The 24,120-nt window shown below is 41.1% G+C and overlaps 1 protein-coding gene across 5 annotated transcripts in view; it reads right to left on the bottom strand.

Moving 5' to 3' along the window:
• UTRN (utrophin) overlaps window positions 1–24,120 on the bottom strand; it is a 497,025-nt gene that overhangs the window by 27,869 nt on the left and 445,036 nt on the right. For all 5 annotated transcript variants that reach the window (XM_075267488.1, XM_075267486.1, XM_075267487.1 and 2 more), the window contains 5 exons: window positions 20,576–20,742; window positions 11,397–11,508; window positions 4,019–4,155; window positions 1,513–1,551; window positions 1,319–1,384 (listed from right to left, as the gene is read on the bottom strand). In XM_075267488.1, the coding sequence (XP_075123589.1) occupies window positions 1,319–1,384; window positions 1,513–1,551; window positions 4,019–4,155; window positions 11,397–11,508; window positions 20,576–20,742 (521 nt within the window). The remainder of the gene's footprint in view (window positions 1–1,318; window positions 1,385–1,512; window positions 1,552–4,018; window positions 4,156–11,396; window positions 11,509–20,575; window positions 20,743–24,120) is intronic.

Consider the following 24,120-nt stretch of genomic DNA (forward strand, 5'->3'; position numbering starts at 1 on the left):
CCGTTGAAACCAGCCCTACAGACTTGCTCTATGACACTGGGCAACATCTAACTAAAGTAGATTTTTAAGCTCTCTGATCGTAACTATAGGACATTGTGATTATTAATTATTTAAAAGGATTATTAACTTTCTAAAATTGATAGGCTATCCATAGCATGGTTCATCAATATTAAATATGCAAGGGTCCGACACCCGAGACCCCTTGTAGATAAGCTGCTCCAGCACAGCATGGATCCTGGTCAGGTTTACATGCCAGGAGCCATGCTGCTCACTCACTGTAGGACTTTAAGATAAGATAAGATAATCCTTTATGACTTTAAGATAAGATAATCCTTTAATAGTTCCACCATGGAGAAATTCAGTGTGTTACAGCAGCATGGGTAATACAATAATAATACAAAATACAAGTACAACACAATCCTGTGTTCACTGCAGAGCAGGCAATAAATATATTTTTCTGTATTTATTGCAGAGTTGCTAAAAAGACATGGATTTCCTAACTGCATAAAGCTATTGTCATAGCTGCTCTGGAGTGAAGATGTGATCACTATGCAGAGATCTGGCTGTATATAGAGAGAGAGGGACTGAGCATGTCTGTCCATGAGCGCATAGCTCATTAAGTGGATGCTCATACTGCTATATAGTTTAAACACTAGGTGGCACCATACTATAAAACTAAATTTATTCAATTGAATGGTTATTTTTGTACAAACTAAAAGGCAAACATTGTTTATTTTTATGATCTACAAGATACAGATATGATATGGTGTAAGACCCCTTTAACTCTGTTCTATTCATCTTAGCCATAGACTGCAGCTTGTCCATATACAGTAATGTAGTCTATGAAAATGACCAAACTGACTTGCCTTGCCCTTCGTTCACATCCGCGTTTGGAATACCAAACGCATTTGCAAGCGCTGTGCAGTGAAAGCACACGGATTCCATAGACTATAAGGGGTCCGTGTGCTTGCCACGCGCTGCCTGCACGAATCATGCGGACAGGAAAGTAGATTGTGAACTACTTTCCTGTCTGCATGTTCTGTGCGGAGATCTGGCAGCAAGCACATGGACCCCATTATGTTCTGTGTGGAGATCTGGCGGCAAGCACATGGACCCCAGTATAGTCTATGGGGATCCATGTGTTTTTTATGCACAGCGCTTGCAATTGCATTTACTATTCCGTCTCCATGCGGACTCCCCCAAACAGAATACCAACGCAGATGTGAACCAACCCTTACAAAGTTTATACAATCAACTCTGTAGTTGCAAATGAACTTGTACATTAGAAATTTACCATTACAACAATCCATGTGCTTACCTGCTGGCATACTGCTCTATCCTGGAATGTGTGTCATCATCAAAAAGTTCAGGGGACTGCAAAGGACTAGAACAAATAAAAAAAAGATACAACACATGAAATACGTGAAATATATGTGAAAACACTTCATGACAAACTGCTGAGTGTGATAACGTAGCAAGGCTCGGGAAGCTGGACATAGACATCATACTCACTCAAACTGGTCAGGCCACATGCTGATGAGTGTAATAGGGCTGTAAAAGAACAAGGAGGAAACCAAGAGAGAAAAAGTTTAATGCCATAAAAGCGACAGCAGAAAACCCAAAATGCCCAAATCCTCTTTTATGCCCAAGAGAGTGATAAAGACAATGGAAATCCAGAAGCTCCAGTGCAGTTTCCTGGCAGACGTCTCAAGGCGTCCTGCAGCAGTAATGCAGCACATTTGTTAATTTCTTGCAGTCCAAGGCAATCTCATTCAGGATAACTGCTATAATAAATCTTTTTCTTAATAAATGTGCCAGGAATTGCAATGAGATTCAATGGAGCTTGAAGCTAGGTCAGAAGAACCTCTTTGTGCCAGGAGATAATAGCAGTGTAGAACAATACAGAGAAAACCAGAAGCGTGTCCAAGGAAATGACTGTGAATAAAATTTAGGTATATGTAAACTGTTATGAAATCAGGTTGTGCTCATCAGAGTCCTGGTATTTCCTATTAAGAACCATCTTCCAGACTTTGCTGAACCTTGTCGTGCAGATCATCAACCACAGGGAATGGGTGGGGGTCAGAGCAGTTAAAGAGGACCTGTCACCATTCTTGACATGTCTGTTGAAGGTCTCTTTCACACAGTCAGTATGTTGTATCAGTATATGTAAGGAGTCGTTCCGAAACACAGATGATCCTCAAACTTCCTGAATAAGACGCCCTCTTCGGACCTTATTAGCTTTATTCTTGCTCAATGTCTCTAACACCTGCCCCAATTGCCAACAAGGTTTTGGCACTGGCGATCTTGCCATCACCCAATGTCATTCTTCCAGTTTCAGACAAGCCCAAGCCCTGGCAGTTTATCATGTACGTCTTATGATATAGTGGATACACATGACACTACAGAAGGGTCATAATATCTTCAGATGGGAATTGGTGCAAGGTGTTCAGAGACATTGGGAAGCTCATAGGGTCAGAACAGGATCTCCGTACAGCTGTTCTGTCTTTATCTGGACATACTTGGCAAGAGCCTGATGGGGACAGAAACGGACCATGGACTGACTTTTGTTGGTGAGCAAAACACAGAAGAGGTGCAAATCTCTCCATCGTTCTATGTCTACGTGGTGGCTCCACCGCTGGTTTTGGTTTACACAAAATACAGACCAAATACTTGTTAATGTGGGCTGCATAAATAATTGTGCCCCCCATAACATAACAATTCTGGAGCTGTGGTTCTGGATTCCTTGTGCCATTCCCTGTCATTCCAACTAGAAATGTGTATCTACAGTAAACTGACAGCTGGATGTTACCAGTTGGGGATGTGTGTCTATACAATCGGCTACAGTTCAATCATTGCTGACAGTGTCAGGCTACATACAGTCACACTCCTCCAACATGGACAACACCACCGCCCTGCTGTCAATTTATTCCTAAATTGCAGAGGAACCCCAAAAAGTGGAGTTATGATAAAAGATGCCCCACAATTGTTCTTTCATGAGGAATGGGACTATTCATTAAGACAGACAAATCAGGGGAGGTGACAGCTCCTATTTCACCTGTTCATAGACATGATTAAAGAACTTATAGCTCAATATAAATCAATACTTTACATGAACCAAAAATCAAAGGTCATAAAAAATAAAACTTCTTTTGTGCAAAATCCACAACTGGTTTGGTTTACACCAATAGGACCTGTTAGGCTTCTGTCTTGACCCTTTATAAATGGATGGATTACACCTCTACAGAATGTTAAGTATCATGCTATATACAGCCGTATACTTGTCACAATTATATATTTGATTAAATATCAAATTTATCAAAAATATACATTTTTATTCTAATGCAAACTTTTTTTCTCTTTAAGCTCTATAGCATTGTCTGAAAAATGGTAATATTTGGGGAAGGCAACAGGTTTAGACTACGTTTATATGACTGTAGTTAAAAAAAAAAAAAGTTGTGAAAAATATTCTGATTTTTATTGCCATTTTGTATATGTGGGGAACGTTTCATGGATCACTTCAGGGATCCCTCAAAACGGTCAAAAATAGCACGTATCTTATATATCTTGACGAACCGTTCAAACGATGCATTAAAAAACATACATGTGAATAGCCCCATAGATTCACTTTGTTTTAAAAAAGATTTTTAACAGTCCCGTGAATAAGGTCTTACTACTGTCAGGAAGACGGATACTGAGACAGGAGAGTTGGGCCTAGTTCACAGGGGGTTCCGCGTAAACACATTCCGGCGCGGCTGCTGCGACAGGTGGCTGGTGCAGTGCACCGGCATCCCGACGCAGCTTTCCGCTCCAGATTAGGCCTAGTCCGGAGGGAGGTGTCGCCACAAACAGCATATACCGCCATTACTTGTGCCAGGTACATTTTGGGGTGTGAATTGACATCTTTGATTTACATCATATTGTAGTTACCCTTGGTTGATCTTTTTACCAATTCCAGCTAAAATATAGACAGTTCCTCCAAAAATCTATGCTATTGTATAGCTGCTAGCAGCCAACTTACGTCTCCATGTTGTCTCCCTCAAGCACGGTCTGCACCGGTAAGTAGCCTAATCTAGGATGCTTATCAAAGTACTTCTTGGAACGGAACTTGTTTTTCAACACCTTAGTGAAGTCTCGGACATCTTCCCCCGATGTTGTCTGGGGAGAAATAAGATGGAATACGGCATTTATACAAAGCAGATGTAACTTTTCAGTTTATTGGCTTACTGCCATTCTCCATTGTATCATCTGGGACCTCCTGCACTAGATGGATTTGGAAGACGGAGTCATTTAAATAATGAAAGTTTGGCAGAGTTGTCCTCCAGCCTAGCAGATTGACAGTGTTCCACTAAATCTGCATAATAATTAACACACAAGTTTGACTCCTGGACAAAAAAAATAGAATGACAAATTCTGGCACCGGCCCAAACTCAAGGAGGCAAAACCAGCCAGTCTACAACAAAAAAAGGAAGGGCAATTAACACCTAGAATACCAAATAAAGTTTTGTTTCCCTGAAGAGGGTATACGGTATGTAAGTCAAGTATAATATCAGGAAATGATTGACATATATGTAACATAAAATAAGCAGCACCCTACAAAGCGAAATACATAGGCGGATGCTTATCTCCAGTGACTGCAATGCAACTAAACAAACACAAGCGTAACAGCAGCCTGCAGGCACGGAGATATATGTTAATATCCAATCTTTAAATCATTTTACACTACTGATATATTTACAATATGTTTTTATCAAATTTAATATGTATGGTAACACAAGTGAGTCAGGTTCAATTAAAACGACTGTCGGAAATCTATACTCAGTTCATTGCAAAGAAACCTACACAGAAGTACTTGGCAAGAGGATATTTCTGATATTAAAAGAGGGATAAATTGTTGAATTGAAAAAATTGGCTGCAACACCCAGTGAAGATGGTGTCAGGAGCACGTGGTGCATTTTGAAAAATGGACAACCGGTTAATTTTATGTCTTCCTTTATGGAAAAACTTAAACTATACAATGTTTAATGCACAGGAGCAATTTGTATTACAGTGCTTCTTCTGTAGGATCAGACCATACAAGCTAGCCTTCACTTTTTAGGGTAAGTTCACACGGGGGTTTTTGGTCAGGATTTTGAGGCCATATCCGCCTCAAAATCCTGGCCAAAAAGACGGCTCCCATTGAAATCAATGAGAGTCGGTCAGTTCTTTTTAATGGGAGCCGTTTGTTCTGGCTCCCGGAAAAAAGAAGCGAGATGCTCATTCTTTCAGATGGATTTGCCTTGCGACATCCACCTGAAGACACTCCCTCCTGACTAGGCACATTCATTTGGGCCTAATCCGGAGCGGAGTGCGCGACTGGATGCCGGTGCACTGCACCGGCATCCAGTCGCAGCCACCTGTATTTTGGTCAGGAACGGTTCCGGACCAACAGACCCCGAGTGAACTTACCCTTACATACATCATTAAGTCTTGTGTGTCTATGTTTACCAGTTGACCTTCTTTGAACCCTTTTTGATAGGTATTCATAACTGCCTACTGGGAACACCCCACATTGATGTTTGGGAATTGCCATTGAAATTGGTCTCTAGTCAAAGTTGTTCCGATTCTTACGCTTGCTCATTTTTCCGGCTTGCTGCTTCCTTATTGTCTAATATCTCCCACCCATTAGTAACAATACAACAAGATAATCAATGTAATTCCCTTTAACTGATTTTAATGCTATTGTTATTAGCACAGATATTATTTTTCTTCCAGTACAGATATGCTAGATATATATTAGTTAAAAAAGGTGATGCCCACGTATAAAATTTTCAGCAAACACGAGTTGAAAACCCAACAATAAGCCAAGTATTAGGATGTGAAGTGTATTTCACTTGTTCAGTAATCAACGGATAAGGAACATGTACCTGAGCCAGCGGATGTTTTGCTTCATTAGTAAATGCTGGCTCGCCAAAAAACCTCGGGACTGAAATAGTGCTTGTTAAAAGAAAATACAACATAATTCAACGCGCTAATTGAAGGAAAGGTACACATAGGCCAATTCCAATACAAAACAAGAAAAACTAAAGAAAAGGAAGAAAGAAAAGAAAACCTAACTTTTCTAAACCTGCAGTCACCTTTACTGTAATAACATGCAGTGCCCAATGGCAATACATGAAACCATTCCAACACTATTAGATACGGAAGAGGGTACAAGAATGATATATCACATAAAAAAACATGACGATCACTATATGGCTGCCGAAGCCTACCAACAACTTAGTACCATCGTATCCATTGCCGCACTCTAGTCCTGCCAGGGTATGCACACCACCAATACAGCCAGTCACTGGACTCAGTGGTCTCCTGGTATAGCAATTTCTTTTACTAACTCCTAAACTACAGGTAAGGTGATAAATGCCTGATCGTTGACTCATGAGACCCCACTAAATCACTAGAATAGAGGCTCAGAGCCCCTTGTTCTGAAGGACTAATCCTTGCAAAATCTATGGGACTGACTATAACTTTGCAAGTCCCATTGAAATTGAATGGTGCAGCACGTGTTAACCATTAATTCATTTAAGTGGGGAGTATTGGACCCGAATAATGACTTACACAGAAAAGTAAAGAGAATTGGCCAAGGCTTCTAATGACTCAATTCCTTGCAAATTTATCTATCATTTCATCTGACAACTCAGCCCTTGTCACTTGCAGTTTTAGGCAAGTCTCTTTATCTGTCTCATTTCTGTGTAGGGAATACTGGAGGACAGGGTTTATGAGTATTTTCAGATACAATTATCATTGCAAAAAGAAATTTCCCCAATGTGGGACTATTAAAGGATTATCTTATCTTATCTTATTACCATGTTTATTACTATCACCTATACTATTATTTTATGTAGGGCATAGCTATGGGACACAGCTGAGGTATGTGATTCAGGCGCTGGTTTTCAATGTGGTGCCAACAACCCACTGTTATGTATTTATATACAGGGTAAGGTCAGTGAAATGACCCCGGGTGATGGAAAGCCTACTTACAGTGACACAGCCTACTTGTGTGAGCAATAGTTGTCGGGCATTGCACCTGCACTGAAATTTACGCCAGCCTTTAGGCCATATCCGATTCTAGGGCAGCGCAAAGGTGTAAAAAGTTGCAAATTTTTCAGCAAAAACCTGAATTAAGCAAAATTTTCCAAATTTTCAAGCCTTGTATAGCAGAGAAATAGCGTACAAGGCATGATATATCCCCCCACATTGAATCTCATATACTATATCAGCTAATGCATTGCTATCAATCACACTTACTCAACTACCAACACACAACAGCTATGTGAAAAGTTTTGAGAAATGGAGATACCCCATATAAAGATATTATGTAGAGGAAGCAGTTTTCCCTCTTTTATAATAAGTTTATGTTCTATAAATGAGGGCAGCCATATTAAACACAATTTATTATAAAAGCGGTTTTACGATTGACGATTATGTATTAAGTATTCCTGACTCTATGATATAGACTAGTGATTGACTAACAATTCATGACACATTGTCACGATACGGGGGGGAATACAATAGTCGTCTGCACCATTGTACAAATAACACATCAACAGTAATTACAGAAACTACAGATCGATCCTCCGGGAGACAAGCGCCAAGCGTGGCCTCGGAGGACATGGAGCCTAACAACAAAATAAGTGTATTTTCGTAAGGTTGAAAAGTTCCATCTTAGCCCTTAGAACTGTTACACAGACAAAATCTCTTCTACTTACAGACAAAGAAAATCATTTCCACTTAAAAGTGCTAAGTGCTCCTTCCAAGCTGCTAAATGATGAAATAAGTCGTTTATAGCCTGCCTCGCCTTAAAGCAATCCTTCTGAAAATGTATATCTTCTCTTTTAATACTATTAAAATATAAGGCGTCTTGAAAGGAATTACAGTCATGTGCGCTTCTGGGAATTTTGGAAAACTCAGCTGCAAAGAAGTTAAGCAGACCATAATATAAGCAGCAGTCAGAGGATGTTTAATCTCATGTTTGGTGCACAAAATAATCAAAATGTAATGGCCCAAAAATAACGTAATAAGTGAGATGATCAGCGAGCTCCAAGGCCCACTGAGCCTTACACCAAAAATGTTCACATGTAGAACATAAAGAAAAGATTCACTATATAGAACTAGCTGTTCAAGTGAAGATCTGCTAAAATGTATTTTCCCGCCGGCCATGCTAGTTGTACATATAGCTATTTATCACAACTTTCCCCTGTATGCACACATGCTTGACTCCACTGTAAGACAACTCCAGTGCTGGCTTATCTCTCCAAGAACAAAAGGTTCGGCATGTTGTAATCCAACAGTCTGATCCAGTGGCGTAACTAGGAATGGCGGAGCCCTGTGGTGAAATTTTTAAATAGCCCCCCCAGTATAATGATAGTGTTTGAGTGGTTCGCGGACCCGCGGCCTTACTTACCAATCCTAGCTCCTGCTCAATGCAAAAGAAGTGACAGCGATGGTGAGCAGGAGCCAGAATCGGCAAATAAATAGGTCCCGTTACCTGTTGGAGTTACTTCAGGCCTATTAAAAAAAACAAAAAACAAAACAAAAAACTACAGCGGTAGCAGCTGCCACAGGGCCCGGGACATTACACCAATACACTGTTAGTTACGCCCCTGGTTTGATCCTACTGTGTTTATAGACTTTTTGCTGGTGTTTTTTTTTTTTTTTTTTTAAAAAAAGCTGCATTTCCGCAACGTGCGGCCTCAGCCCTATGAGTTTTTTCTACGTGGTTTTAATGGAGTTTTTGGTATGTTTTTTAAATGCACCATATATGCAGCAAGTGAAATGGGCCTTAAGTGACGTCAACACATTGTGGAAAAGCTACTTTTTATTGCATTTTTTTTTCCAGCCAAATCCAAAGTGGCTTCAAAGGAAATGGGAAATATATAGGAAGTCCTTATACCTCTCCCTTCTGCAAAATATACTCCTGTACATGTATGAAGGTTTTGTGACTGTCTACATTGGAATTAATCGCTTTATTTTGTAAAAATTTTAGTTTTTTTAGACTACCCTACCTTTCTTTCTAAGGGAATATTGGAAAATGTATTCTGTTTATTGTAAAGACTGCTTCTATACTGTGATTTTTGGCAGGGATACTAGATTGTAGCAACATTTGAGGATGAAATGTAACTGCGGGAAGTAGGAAACCCAACATTGCAATAAAAGGCCAATGTTAAGCCAATCCATATCTATGGTCTACAGGAGGCAATGCCTTTTTGCATACTTGACGTCTCCTTTAAAGTAAACTTAAAGCATGAAACGCGAGATGAAAAATCTTCTCTAGGAAGCGTGACGCAATGGCTATATAACAAATCTGATAGAATAATCAATGTGAATTACTTGTGCACATTTAGCGAGAAACCAGCACTTGATGATTAAGGGGCCGTGGATTATTTCTACCTGCATGATGCAACAATAGCTAAAAGGTCTCCAATATCTTCCAGAGAGTTAAATGCACAGAAAGACAATGCAGAAAAGGGAATTGGAGACAGTGGGATATTTTTCATACTGCCAGAGACAGACACTGATGCCAGCTTGTTCAAGTATGACATACACATCTGTTAAGTGGTGTGCAAATCAATCCCACATCACACTGGGGAATGAAAAGTTCTGATTTAAGTGGAGTGAAGAAAAGAATAGTCATGTGACATAGAGAACAGTCAAGAAATACAAAAGACCTGTGTGAATACGCCATGATACATCCCAAGTCTGCACAGAAAGTACTACAGGTGAGCATTTATTAAAGGGATTCTACCACTAAAACACATTTTTTTCTAGTTACCACGTCGGAATAGCCTTTAAAAAGGCTATTCGTGTCCTACCTTTGGAAGTGCTCTCCGCCGCGCCGTTCGTTCAAAATACCGGTTTGTACCGGTATGCTAATTAGATCTCTCGCAGCGATGGGGGCGTCCCCATGGCTGGGACCGCAATTTCGCGCATGCGCAGTACGTTCGGCAATCTTCGCCGAACAGAGCGTACTGCGCAGGCGTCCGACAGGCCGCTGAAGAAGGAAAGGGAGGATACCCAAGACCATAGAGGCGGCGCTGCGGTCGGTTTTCGAGCTGCAATGGGGACACCCCCATCGCTGCTCCTGCGATGGGGACGCCCCCATCGCTGCGAGAGATCTAATTAGCATACCGGTACAAACCGGTATTTTGAACGAACGGCGCGGCGGAGAGCACTTCCAAAGGTAGGAGATGAATAGCCTTTTTTAAAGGCTATTCCAACGTGTACACTAGAAAAAAATGTGTTTTAGTGGTAGAATCCCTTTAATGCAAAATATAAAAACTCAATGGTTATCCACTTTCTAATATTGATGGCCTACGCCTATCTAATATCTATATGGATTTCAATATTAGATAGTGAACGACCCCTAAGTAACCTGCAAAAATGTGGTTAAAGGTAAAAGGATTGTCCTCATCTAATATCCAAGAGTAGCGCCATTTCTAATAAAAAAAGGTGCAGAACCTTTTGTGTACATAAAAGGTTCTGCACCTTTTTTAATAGAAATGGTGCTACTCTTGGATATTAGCTGAGTCTGGTATCACAGTTTAACGCCAAGCAAATGAATGAGGCTCAGCTGCAATAGCAAACACAGTCTATAGACAAGAGTGAAATTGTTCCTGAGAAAAAGCTGACTCTTAAAATACATCAGCAAATACAATGGCAGCCAATTGGACAGGGCTAGCCGTCTATCGTGCGTATGGGGGGCCTCCTGACTGTCTCGTGAAGGAAGTACTGGATTAATTTTATCAAGTCCAATCATTTGTCCCTTGGGAGATAAGTCACTAGTAGTGCTGAGTGAGTAGTACTCAATCGAATACCTCGCCAGCATAGGAATGCGTGTAATCGGCCGAACACCAAGGGGTTAAACGCATCGAGTATTCGAAGTGTTTAACCCCTTGGTGTTTGGCCGATTACACGCATTCCTATGCCGGTGAGGTATTCGATCGAATACTACTCGGTCAACACGAGTCAGTAGTTAGATGACTGGCGAAGGTTTACTATGTAATCTGAACAAATGAATGCTCAGCTGAACTAAGTATGCATGTGTAAGTACAACACAAGAAGAATAGCTGTCAGCTCCTGAAGGTATTGGGCTCCATTAGACTTTACCCAAAGGCGGACAGATATTATCCCCCTCTCTGTATTTGTAAAGGTATTTTAAGTCGCTCTCATTTGGGCACAAGTGGTTACCCAGGGAGCCAATTGTTAATCATTTATGGGACTGATAATAATAGGGATCAATAGGCAAAGAGGTCATTAGGCTATAAAAACAAGTTTTTTATTCTTCGGTGGTTTTCTTGAAACTGAAGTGATGTGGAAGAGCCTTCCGATCTCCAAGCCACACTTGTAAATTTTACGGTATTTACCGGTATGCAGTACTCCACCATTGGATGATGCAGTTTGTGACCTTTTGCAGTTCGTCCAGAAAAGAAACAGCTCTGACAAACATCATAGTTGAAATGTTTCAGACTTCGATACCTGAAATGACAGAATGACATAAAACACATAACTTTTAGTTCTATAAATAACATGTAAACATTATACACCTGCCAGTACGGTTTTATTTCCCGTTTTCAAGATTTTGATCCAAATGCATTAACTAAGTGGGAAAAAGTAACTGGCTATAAGGCTGGCCATACACTTCCAATCATTCAGTCAACAAATATCCTTCCTGACCTCTCATACACTTGCATGCTCGGAGAAGCATACACCTACAGTAACTGGGAAAAAGGTAAAAAGCCAATGCCAAACTGGAGGACGAAAGAACTGAACATGTCGAAATCCAACAGCCCAATCTCTCTCTCCTTCTTGGCATTGGGGGACAGTTAGTAGCCATACATACACATTAGATGGTCAGCCTTCCCATCAAAATCATTTTGTTTTAAGTATGAGGATTCACAAGATGGATGTTCTCATTGCGGTGGCCTTAAAGGGGTTGGGCGGTTTTGTAAATACATTCATGGGTCTCCTCTCTTAGCCAGAGAAGAGGTGTGGTTGGAAAATCTACAGCAAGTGAATTTCAGAAAGCCCGGGATAAAGATGTCTATCCTAAGATAAAATGGAAATAATATAAGGGCAGACTAGATGGACCAGGATGTCTTGTTATGCCATCAGTTTTCTATTATTACTATACACAATCTACTACATTTATGAGCAAGGTAATGGATAATATTTCTTTCTATTTCACCAGTGCTACAGGAAGGTTTAGCACTTGCTGCCGGGTTCACAAACTAATATCCTTAGTACCAATAGTCTAACAAAAAGGAGTTCACCAATATGGATAACCCTTTAAAGAGGACAATTCACTACCTCCATTAAGCCCAACTCTTTGCATCCTTTGCATCCACTGATTCCAGCACAGATGGAGTTTTTCTCTACCCCCCCCATGCCTGAGCAATCAGTTCAGTTACTTTTGGTGACCCCTATGCTACTTAGGATCTGGACAGTCAGGTAAGTGGTCTAAGGTAGGAGCAAGCAAGGTTTTTTTTTTTTTTTTTTTTTTACAATTATATGATTTATATATACTATGGATATTATATAAATTTTTTGACATCAGATTTTTTTTCTGATTATTAGTAATAGGATTCTTAACTACTTAAAGGGAACATGTTACATTGAAAATGTAGTCCAATCTATAAGTGGTATGATATATTACAGGGGTGGATGAACAAATTTTGTGATAAAAGATTGTAGTAAATCTCTAGATCTAATACTTGTTCAATGCAGCCAGTGGGTAATCTCACTAAATGACTGGCAACATTCGTTCTATGATTGTGTACACAGAGACAGCTGTCAATCACTGAGTAGAACCACTCAATGGACTCTTAGGGGGCATTCACACAGAGTAACGCGGCGCTGATTCTGGCACGGTAATTCTTGTAAGAATCAGCGCTGCAAAACAGAATCCCATTGAGTTCAATGGGTTTCTGTTTAATGCGGAAGGCTTTTTAACCCATTGCTTTCAATGTGTTATGTGTGTGAAACGGAACCCATTGAACTCAATGGGATTCTGTTTTGCAGCGCTGATTCTTACTCGAGTTATCGTGCAAGAATCAGCGCCGCATTACTCCATGTGAATGCCCCCTTATGACCACAATGAGCAGTTTTAGATGAATAAATAACAGCTTATCCTCAATCCTTCCCATCTTTCTTCTCAGCTCCTCCAGTTCTCTTAAGAATCTGCCTACAGACTAAGTTGCATTTTCTTCAATCCAGTCCTGATACTATATAACACATCTGTCAATACAAACTTAATTCATTTATAGAAAAACTTTGAAACTCTTGTGTGACTATTGATACTTTTCACCAGAAGACAGCTTAGGTCACGGTTTAGAGCCATTCATTATTAGCAGGCACTATCTTTATTCCCCGCTTCCTCTTAATCAGTCTTGGGCTCGTTCTTATCTAATTGCCATGTAAATTTAGTAACGAATGATGAGAGCAGCCTTATTAACATTGTCACATGAGCACTAAGAGCTCCAGGCATCGGTGCCAAGAAGCCCGAAGAGCGGGATCCTGTGCCGTTAATGTTCACAACCAAATATTTGCATGAAACATGAAAATGCATAAATGTGTAAAATGTTCCCTTTTAACAAGGAAAAACACATTTGAAATGTAATTCGATCACCAGTCTTTACTGCCTTGATGTTGAAAACGATGGCTTTAATACTGCTATCTATGACCCAAGAGGAGATACACAAATAAAATAATATGTATTTTCTATGTAACTCAGTAAAAATCCAATTTGCTGCTTCATCTCTGCATAAGGTTTTATGAAAAGCGCTGGAATGAGCTGTAATAAGCTCCCTCAAAGGTATTTACAGCAGAAAAAGACAAAAGATCTGGCGATGGCAAACATCTCCGGGAAGTATCGTAGAGAACATAAAACCCCAGTCCTCTTATCGAGCAAACAACAGTGGGCCAGAAAGTGCAATTACAACTTTATTAAGATTATTGTTGGTGTCCTTTTAAACTGTTAGCGGTATCTTGGCGTGATACGTCTTTCCGCTGCGTTGCTTTAATCAGAGATATCATTTGTCTTTAAGCTGCGGTTTAAGGGACCATATACACAGTGTGACACTGCAGATGAAACCGAGCCCAGTATCACCAATGGACCTGAGCGCAAAATGAAGTTGTTTGCCAACAATAATAAGCTAATGGAAGCTAAAGGATCAATAATCGGAACGTGTAATCAGAAAATTATGTTTTGCTTATATCAAGTTTTTATCTTAGACATATTTTAAGTATTTTTGGTGAGGATTAGAGATGAGCGAGTAGTACTCGATCGAGTAGGTATTCAATCGTATACTACGGTATTGAAAATACTCGTACTCGATCGAGTACCACTCGCTATTTGAATGGAAAAGTTCGATGCAGAACCAGCATTGATAGGCCGAATGCTATACAGTCAGCCAATCAACGCTGGTTCTTCTCTTACCTTTAGAAGTCTTCTCCGTGCAGCTTCCCCGCGGCATCTTCCGGCTCTGAATTCACTCTGCCAGGCATCGGGCCTTGGCAGAGCCGACTGCACATGCCCGCTTGTAGTGTGGGCATGCGCAGTCGGCTCTGCCCAGGCCCGATGCCTGGCAGAGTGAATTCAGAGCCGGAAGATGCCGCGGGGACGCTGCACGGAGAAGACTTCTCGGAGGATCCAGCCTGGCCCTCACTTGTGGACTTGGTAAGTATAATTTGATCGAACGTTGCCTACCCCTGAAACGAGCATTTTCCCCCCATAGACTATAATAGGGTTCGATATTCGATTCGAGTAGTCGAATATTGAGGGGCTACTTGAAACAAATATCGAACCTCGAACATTTTACTGTTCGCTCATCTCTAGTGAGGATATTTGTTCTCCATATCAATATCATTTAAAAGAAAATCCTGTACTACTCACGTTAACCACTAAGCCAAATTATGTGCTTATATTTCTAATTCTGTAGATGATCTCTGTTTGCAATAGTCACTTTACTTATCAGCGCACTAAGAATCATGGATTATTTTAGGCTCCTGATTCTTTCATGATACAGGATAGTAAAGGCAGCAGTGTATGCGTTCGCTTCTCCCTGTCCTCAGGGCAAGGATACACAGGCTGCGGTGTATGCACATATAGAGGAGGGGTGATAGCGATGTCCTCATGAATACATCAGACTCATAACTATACCTCCTATAAGAAAATAGACACAAGATCGTAAAGGCAGTAGTGTATTCATCTCCCTCTCCGTGTCCTAAGGCTGAGGATATAGAGGCGACTACTAGAAGAATATTACCGATGTTATCACATAAATTGAAAAGGAAATAAAACTCAAAAACTCTGGAGTGATACACACCATTCTGTTAATAGTATCAAAGCAAAAAAAAAAAAGTCATTTTCACCCTTTTTAACTTCTTTACATACACTAGGTTCACACCTGCGTTCAGGTTTCTGTTCTTCACGTCCACTTGGGGACCCGAAAAGTGGCAACCCAATCCACTTAAAAAGCGGTTACCCGTGGAAACCCATGGACCCCATAGACTATATGGGGTAAGCTGAGTTTTTGTCTGGTTTCTGTCAAAAAAATGTGGAGAAAATTCCTGTTGGGGTTGAGAATAGGATGGAGTGCTCTAAATCAGGTGTGTCGTGGATCCAGTAGGTGGCGCTGCCTTGGCTCTGGTAGTGTTAGCGGTATGGTCTCTGCCTGCAAGCCGTCCCAGCTAACAGACCCAGAGCCTTAGCATTTTTGGGTGTTGGATTCTTGATGTAGAAGAGGCTAATTATGACTCTCCTAACCCATCTGGTTTGACATGGATACAGTAGTGTCTCATACTAAGGCCGGGTTCACACAATGTCTTTTGGCATGTAATGTGGCACGTAGACGCCGCGGGAGCTTTTGCGGCCCGTATACGCTCCCATTGATTTCAATGGGAGTCGGGACCGTATACGCGGCGCTATTTTGCGGCCGCTGCAAAATCACGGCCACAAAATAGCGCCGCGTATATTGAAATCAATGGGAGCGTATATGGGCCGCAAAAGCTCCCACGGTGTCTACGTACCACATTACATGCCAAAAGACATCGTGTGAACCCGGCCTAACAGTCACCAGTCAGCGACACCTACTGGATCCACAGCATACAAGCAGGCACCTGATGCTCACTCCATTCCTTCATCTACTCACGTAGAGGGGTGGACATAGTGTATCCACCATCTCACAGCTGGTCATTGCTTTGGCAAGCAAAGTCAGTGTTTTCCACCATGGGGAGATAGGTGATCATAGTCCTGAATCTGCTTTATTTTTAGCACTGAAGATCGATTGCAAGCCTTTATAACTTTTTGCCTTCTCAGAGTGTTCTGGGGGATGCTAGTTAGTGAGAAGTAGGGGCTATACTCTACTCATGAATACATTGGGCTCATAAGTATGTGTCCAGTGTATACTTTTAGTGTTCCTGTTACAGCTATAGACCTGTAACTGTAATACGCTACACCTATAATCTACAGCACAATAACTTAATAAATCTAATTTAAAGGGTTGTAACTAAAAGAGAATGTATCTATAGCACTGCGGCTGTCTCAAATGACTCTGTTTAGCTCAAAGCTAGACTCAGTTCTGACAACAAAGAAGACGAACAGCAGTTTACCGTACTCCGGGTTGGCAGGACTTCTGTATACAGCATTACCTCTCGGCACATATTCAGATTAATTTTTCATTTGAGGAAGAATCTATGCCAGGTTTCATGGGTGCATCGTTTTATGCTGTGCCGTAGGTCGCACAAAATGTATCAAAAAGGCGCACATTGTTTGATACATTTTGTGTATTCTTTCCCACATAATCCGGTTCTCTTTACAGATGGTTTCCTTAGCTTTCTAACATCTATTCTGTATGATACTGTGCATATAATGAGTCTGTGCAATTTATTAAAAGGCACATTGTCATACATTACACATCCATAAAAACTACATTTATGGGGCAACACGGTGGCTCAGTGGTTAGCATTGCAGCACTGGAGTCCTGGGTTCGAATCCCGCCAGGAGCAACATCTGCAAGGAGTTTGTATGTTCTCCCCATGTTTGCGTGGATTTCCTCTCATTCTATAAAAAACATACTTAAATGAAAAAAAAAAAAGTACATTGAGATCCCTATATGGGGCTCACAATCTACATTTAAAAAACAAAACAAAAAAAAATTACATTTATGCCCTGTATCATCCAATGCAGGTGAACACAGGGAAACGGTCACGATAGGGTAAACACTAAATCACGCGAAGGCCCCACATAGCGAGCTGACGCCAAAAAGTGCTGCGGAAAAAAGCATTCTGGGAAAAAACGCAGTGGAAACACATTGCATTTTTTCTACAGCATTTTTCGCAGAAAGTCCGCACAGTTTAGTTTTAGGACCCCTACCTCAAAGTGCAAAATAAAGCTAAATTCTCATACAAAAAAAGATAAATTCCTCTCATTGGGGTTGATTTCTGAAGAGCGGCGGAGTAAACTCTGGTCTTCATATCTGTAGTGCTGGAGGAGAATGTGCCTCATATATAAAGAGAGGTATGTCTCCTAAAAAGTGAGGGGCAATCTCCGACAGGGCTGTGTTGGTGCAGATTCCAGGCATCATTTACCAGAGTAAATCACCTTCTTGGGTCCCCTTTTAACCCCTTTGTGACCAACCCACTTAAATAATAGGCTATAATGCTGGTCCTTATGCCTTCAGCCTGTTATGAGTATTCTTATAAAAGTGCACATAGTGATCCTATTATATCCTGAATCTTTCAGTACTAGCAGCCTTAGTAATGAAGTAAGACATCGGGACCAGATTGGTGCCAATCCCAATTACACGATCACCCTTATAAACCATGAAAGTTTGCAATAGTAACAAATTTCGTGTTCCTTGTATCTTTGTTGTTCCTCCCTCTACGTCACATCATTCCCAGAGAGAGAGAAGAATCACCGCGACAAACAGCCGTAGTGTGTATGCCATATATGTCGGCAGTTTAGTGCAGTCAAGTAGTCTTAGTAGAGATCTGCTAACACTAGCGGGCTGACAAACTTCCATAGGCTAGCATTACACTAGTGCTGGGCTCACTGTTGTCTGGGTCTGCCGGGGGACCCGAACAACGGAGAGCCCGTCCACTAAAAGAGTGGTTACCTGAGGACCCCATAGACCCGTGATGGCGAACCTATGGCACGGGTGCCAGAGGTGGCACTCAGAGCCCCCTCTATGGGCATTCATCTGTGAAACAGATTATACTGTGTGGGGGTCACTGTGGAGCAGATTATACTGTGTGGGGGTCGCTGTGGAGCAGATTATACTGTGTGGGGGTCACTGTGGAGCAGATTATACTGTGTGGGGGTCGCTGTGGAGCAGATTATACTGTGTGGGGGTCACTGTGGAGCAGATTATACTGTGTGGGGGTCACTGTGGAGCAGATTATACTGTGTGGGGGCCACTGTGCAACAGATTATACTGTGTGGGGGTCACTGTGTAGCAGATTATACTGTGTGCGGGCCACTGTGGAGCAGATTATACTGTGTGGGGTCACTGTGCAACAGATTATACTGTGTGGGGGTCACTGTGGAGCAGATTATACTGTGTGGGGGCCACTGTGCAACAGATTATACTGTGTGGGGGTCACTGTGGAGCAGATTATACTGTGTGGGGTCACTGTGTAGCAGATTATACTGTGTGGGGGGTCACTGTGGAGCAGATTATACTGTGTGGGGGTCACTGTGGAGCAGATTATACTGTGTGGGGGTCACTGTGGAGCAGATTATTCTGTGTGGGGGTCACTGTGCAACAGATTATACTGTGTGGGGGCCACTGTGGAGCAGATTATACTGTGTGGGGGCCACTGTGGAGCAGATTATACTGTGTGGGGGTCACTGTGGAGCAGATTATACTGTGTGCGGGCCACTGTGGAGCAGATTGGACTGTGTGGGGGTCACTGTGACGCAGCCTGGACTAAGTGGGGGCCCTTCACTATTTATTTCACAGAATATCTGTTTAATAGCAGACATGATATTATTACAGGTCATAATAACATTGTACGATCACTATAAAACAGATCTGTACGATATAAATTATGTACCGGTATGTATTATGGTTAAATTGCTGGCACTTTGTGATAAATTAGTGGGTTTTGAGTTGCAGTTTGGGCACTCGGTCTCTAAAAGGTTCGCCATCACTGCCATAGACTATAATGAAGTCCACTGGGTATCCGTCGGGTTTCCACTAATTTTATACTGAAACTGGCAGAGAGTAAAGTCCTCTTTTCTCTCCACCAATTTTTGGCGAAATCTGTGATTGAATACTGGTGTACAAAGCATAATAAATCTGAATATTGACTCCAAGCAGTATAGACTAAAACAAAGGGAAGTAACATTTAGAAAGCAGATACAAAAAGAATCACTTCATTAAATCCTGTAAAAAAAAAAAACTAAGCCCATGACACCAGTGTGAACACGTGCAGATTGAACAAAAAAAATCTAAAAACTTTCAGTAAAACTTTGGAAACACAAACATAGAGTTAATCTCGAACACTAGACCAGTAGAGAGATTGTCCCCTACTGTATATATTATATATTCTCAGCATGATGCTAGGTCATTAAAATGCTAGGCAAAATAATGGATCGATACAATGTGGATGAAAGCAAATTCTAACCTTAACAGAAAAAAAATATTTCAACATAAGCCTGTTTATTAATATGCAAAACTCAACATGATGCTGAAAATTTTATACCAACATATCATTTTTTTTTCCTATCCCATTTTCCAGAAAACTCAAGCAACTACCCTGTTTCCCTGAAAATAAGACCAACCCCCCTTCACCTCCTGGACCACCTACAACCAGCAGTCATGCCGGCGCTCCGCTAAGGAAGTGCCGGCATGGCTGCCAATTGTACCCCGCTCCAGCAACTGTATAAGATATCCCCCGAAAATAAGACAGGTCATATATTTCGGAAGAGACTGTCTTATTTTTGGAGAAACAGGGTAGGTACACAGGCTCGGCAAACAAGTCATTTCCAAGTGATATTAGTGACACATGGAGAAAGCTATGCTCTCCGTATATTATGTTAAATTTTAGTAGATAACAAAATGGGGATAAAAACGTCTAAGTAAAAAGTCAATATACTTCCAATTAATAAGGAACATTCGTGGCTAAACACATACCCTGTGTATAATACGTTTTTCCTTTGGTCCTCCCATAAAGTATACCTGTATGCCAGTTTTACCTGGAGTGAACATGGGACTACTCATGAATATACCAAAATTGGTTAATGGGCTTACACTCACAAAAATTGGGCTATTGTACTTGATTTGTATTATGTATATAAACCATTTTGCTCTAAAAAATAAATAATAATTATAGTATGCAATAAATAATATTCTAGTAAAAGTAATTCTAGTAATATCATATAATCACAAACCCAAATAAGTAAAACTTTCTTATTTTTGTTTTTTTTCAGAGCATGATCCGGTGTTTTTTCACTTGGTGGGTTACTCATGAGTTTGTCGATCAAAACCATTTACCATGTTGTCAGGCGTTTTGGCTTAGTCGTAGGCTTGGATGAACCTACCTGAACCCAACAATTGGACATTCTTTGCAGATATTACACTTGGCTTGATGCTTAGCCGTTTCAGCAGCTGCCACTCTGTGCAAAACAGGCATCCACACCATGGACTGAGGCTCCAGACGCATCCACTCAATGAACTGTTTCACACTGATTTCTGGCTTATTTTGTGCCTGCAAATATATGAGAAAATCATGGAAATTATTGGCTTATAACATTTACTAGGCTGGTATGATTATTATATTATAATATATATATATATATATATATATATATATATATATATATATATATATATATATCCTATTAATATTATAAATGTGAAAGTTTGTGAGTTTGTGGGTTTGGATGTTTGCATGTTCGGATGTTTGTTCCTCAATCACGGAAAAACCGCTCCACCGATTTGGCTGAAATTTTCCACAAACATAGTTAATACACCCGATTAAACAATAGTCTACTTTTTGTCACAATAGCGCACATACGTTTTTCCCAGGACCCCCACAAAACCCAAACTCACACCACTATCTCTGCAATCTCACACACTTTGGACCCCGATTTGGCTGAAATTTTCCACAAACATAGTCCCTACACTCGATTGCGCAATAGGCTACTTTTCGTTACAATAGCGCACATACGTTTTTCCCAGGACCCTTTGGATGTTCGGATGTTTGGCGGTCAATCACGCAAAAACCGCTCCACCGATTTGGCTGACATTTTCCACAAACATAGTTATTACACTCGATTAAACAATAGGCTACTTTTCGTCACAATAGCGCACATACGTTTGTGCCAGGACCCCCACAAACCCCAAACTCACACCACCATCTCTGCAATCTCACACACTTTGGACCATAGCAAGCCACAAAATTTATATTGCCCTCTACAGCCTCGCCCCTAACCCCACACAATCTCATATACATATACTTTACCACTTTGCCCCTCACCTTAACGATTCTCTAGGAGGCGCTCTTTAACGCTCCGGAGCAGCCATGTTTGCCCCCACCACTCTGACAATCCGCGACACCGCCCACCCATGTCAATACCCCTAGGCGGTCTAATAAATGCAAAAAAAAGTTTAAAAAAAGTAAAAAAAAAATAAATAAAAAGGATTAAAAATTCAAATCACCCCCCTTTCCCTAGAACACATATAAAAGTAGTTAAAAACTGTGAAATACATAATGTTAGGTATCCTCGCGTCCTAAATCGCCCGCTCTACAAATCTATAAAAATATTTTTCCTGTTCGGTAAACGCCGTAGCGGGAAAAATGGTTAAAAGTGCCAAACCGCTGTTTTTTCACTGTTTTGATTCTGATAAAAATTTGAATAAAAAGTGATCAAAGCAATAACATTTCCCGAAAATGGTAGAACTACAAAGTACACCCGTTCCCGCAAAAAAAGACGCCCTATACATCCCCGTACACGCAAGTATAAAAAAGTTACGGCTGTTGGAATATGGCGACTTTTCAAAAAATAATTTTTTAACACAGTTTTGGATTTTTTTAAGGGGTCAAAATGTAAATAAAACCATATAAATTTGGTATCCCCGGAATCGTAACGAAGCACAGAATACAGGGGAAATGTCATTTTGGTTGCACAGTGAACGCCGTAAAACCAAAGCCCGTAAGAAAGTCACAGAAATGCATTTTTTCTTCAAATCCACCCCATTCTGAATTTTTTCCCTGCTTCCCAGTACATTATATAGAATAAATAATGGAGGCATCATGAAGAAAAAGACCTCATATGGCTCTGGGAGCAGAGAAATAAAAAAAGTTATGGGGTTTAGAAGGAGGGGAGTCAAAAACGAAAATCAAAAAATGCCATCGGCGGGAAAGGGTTAACTTCAAATACTTCTGTCCCAAAGTCACTATGTAAGGTTTCTCACAACACCGTATATATAGCAGCTCTAATACAAAGTCACTGCAACACAAAAGTCTCACGTATTCTCTGAATTACAGCAAAAACAAGATACAAAGTTACATTTCATATCCCATACCATATACACAGTACGAAAACCTTACCCCCGCCTGTATATACCCACTGCTACAATCACCGCAGACGAAGTCGCGGGTACCAGCTAGTATAAATATAAATTTTACATTGATTAAGTGACATCACAGGACAAATTTTCTGTATTTTAGTTACTCTAAATCTTAAAGTCACCACTGAACATTGTTTCACAATTTATATACTGAGTTATATAAAGAGTTGGAGCCTATGTTATAGTCCAGAGCTGCATTCATAATTCTGCCACCTTCAGATAAAATCCCTAAAGGCTCCGTTCCCACGGAGTATCGCGCCGCGCATTCAGACAGGTATACACGTGTCAGAGTGTGAGCACTCAAAACAGATCCCATTCACTTCAATGTGTGCCAGCTTACGGGCGCTACAAATTGAAATCAATGGGAGGCTTTTTAACCCATTGATTTCAATGTGTAGCGTGTGTGAGCCGGCACCCATTGAAGTGAATAGGATCTGTTTTGAGCGCTCACACTCTGACACGTGTATACCTGTCTGAATGCGCGGCGCGTTACTCCGTGGGAACGGAGCCTAAGCATTACTTGCTAGCTTAATGTCTGTACTGAGCTTGGCCTGCTGACTTCCATTCTGGGAAGTTTCTTTACTGTACAGACATCTGAAGAGACAAAAACAAATGGACACATTGTACTGTCGCAGATCAGCAGAGTTGTGAATGCAGCATTGCTTGTCCTAGCATGGTGGTTCCTTCAAACATTTCAAAATCGGGGGGTGCCAAACAGTGCCCACTCAAGGTTTATGTGGGCCTTGGGCGATGGAGTCACAGCGGGTCCCTTATTCCCCATCATCCTTAACCTCTTCCTATTGCAGCCATTTTAGTTGTTTTTTTTCTCCCAACCTCACAATAGCCAGAACTTATTTCACGTTCACAGGAGTCATACAAGGGCTTACTTATCATTACTTCACAATGAACACCTTAAATCCCATAAGAAATATTCCTTATATTCTGTGGGCCAACATGATCACATCAATACTAGAGATGAGCGAACACTAAAATGTTCGAGGTTCGAAATTCGATTCGAACAGCCGCTCACTGTTCGAGTGTTCGAATGGGTTTCGAACCCCATTATAGTCTATGGGGAACATAAACTCGTTAAGGGGGAAACCCAAATTCGTGTCTGGAGGGTCACCAAGTCCACTATGACACCCCAGGAAATGATACCAACACCCTGGAATGACACTGGGACAGCAGGGGAAGCATGTCTGGGGGCATAAAAGTCACTTTATTTCATGGAAATCCCTGTCAGTTTGCGATTTTCGCAAGCTAACTTTTCCCCATAGAAATGCATTGGCCAGTGCTGATTGGCCAGAGTACGGAACTCGACCAATCAGCGCTGGCTCTGCTGGAGGAGGCGGAGTCTAAGATCGCTCCACACCAGTCTCCATTCAGGTCCGACCTTAGACTCCGCCTCCTCCGGCAGAGCCAGCGCTGATTGGCCGAAGGCTGGCCAATGCATTCCTATGCGAATGCAGAGACTTAGCAGTGCTGAGTCAGTTTTGCTCAACTACACATCTGA

Source organism: Leptodactylus fuscus, chromosome 3, assembly GCF_031893055.1.
Source record: "Leptodactylus fuscus isolate aLepFus1 chromosome 3, aLepFus1.hap2, whole genome shotgun sequence".
Classification (NCBI taxonomy): Eukaryota; Metazoa; Chordata; class Amphibia; order Anura; family Leptodactylidae; genus Leptodactylus; species Leptodactylus fuscus.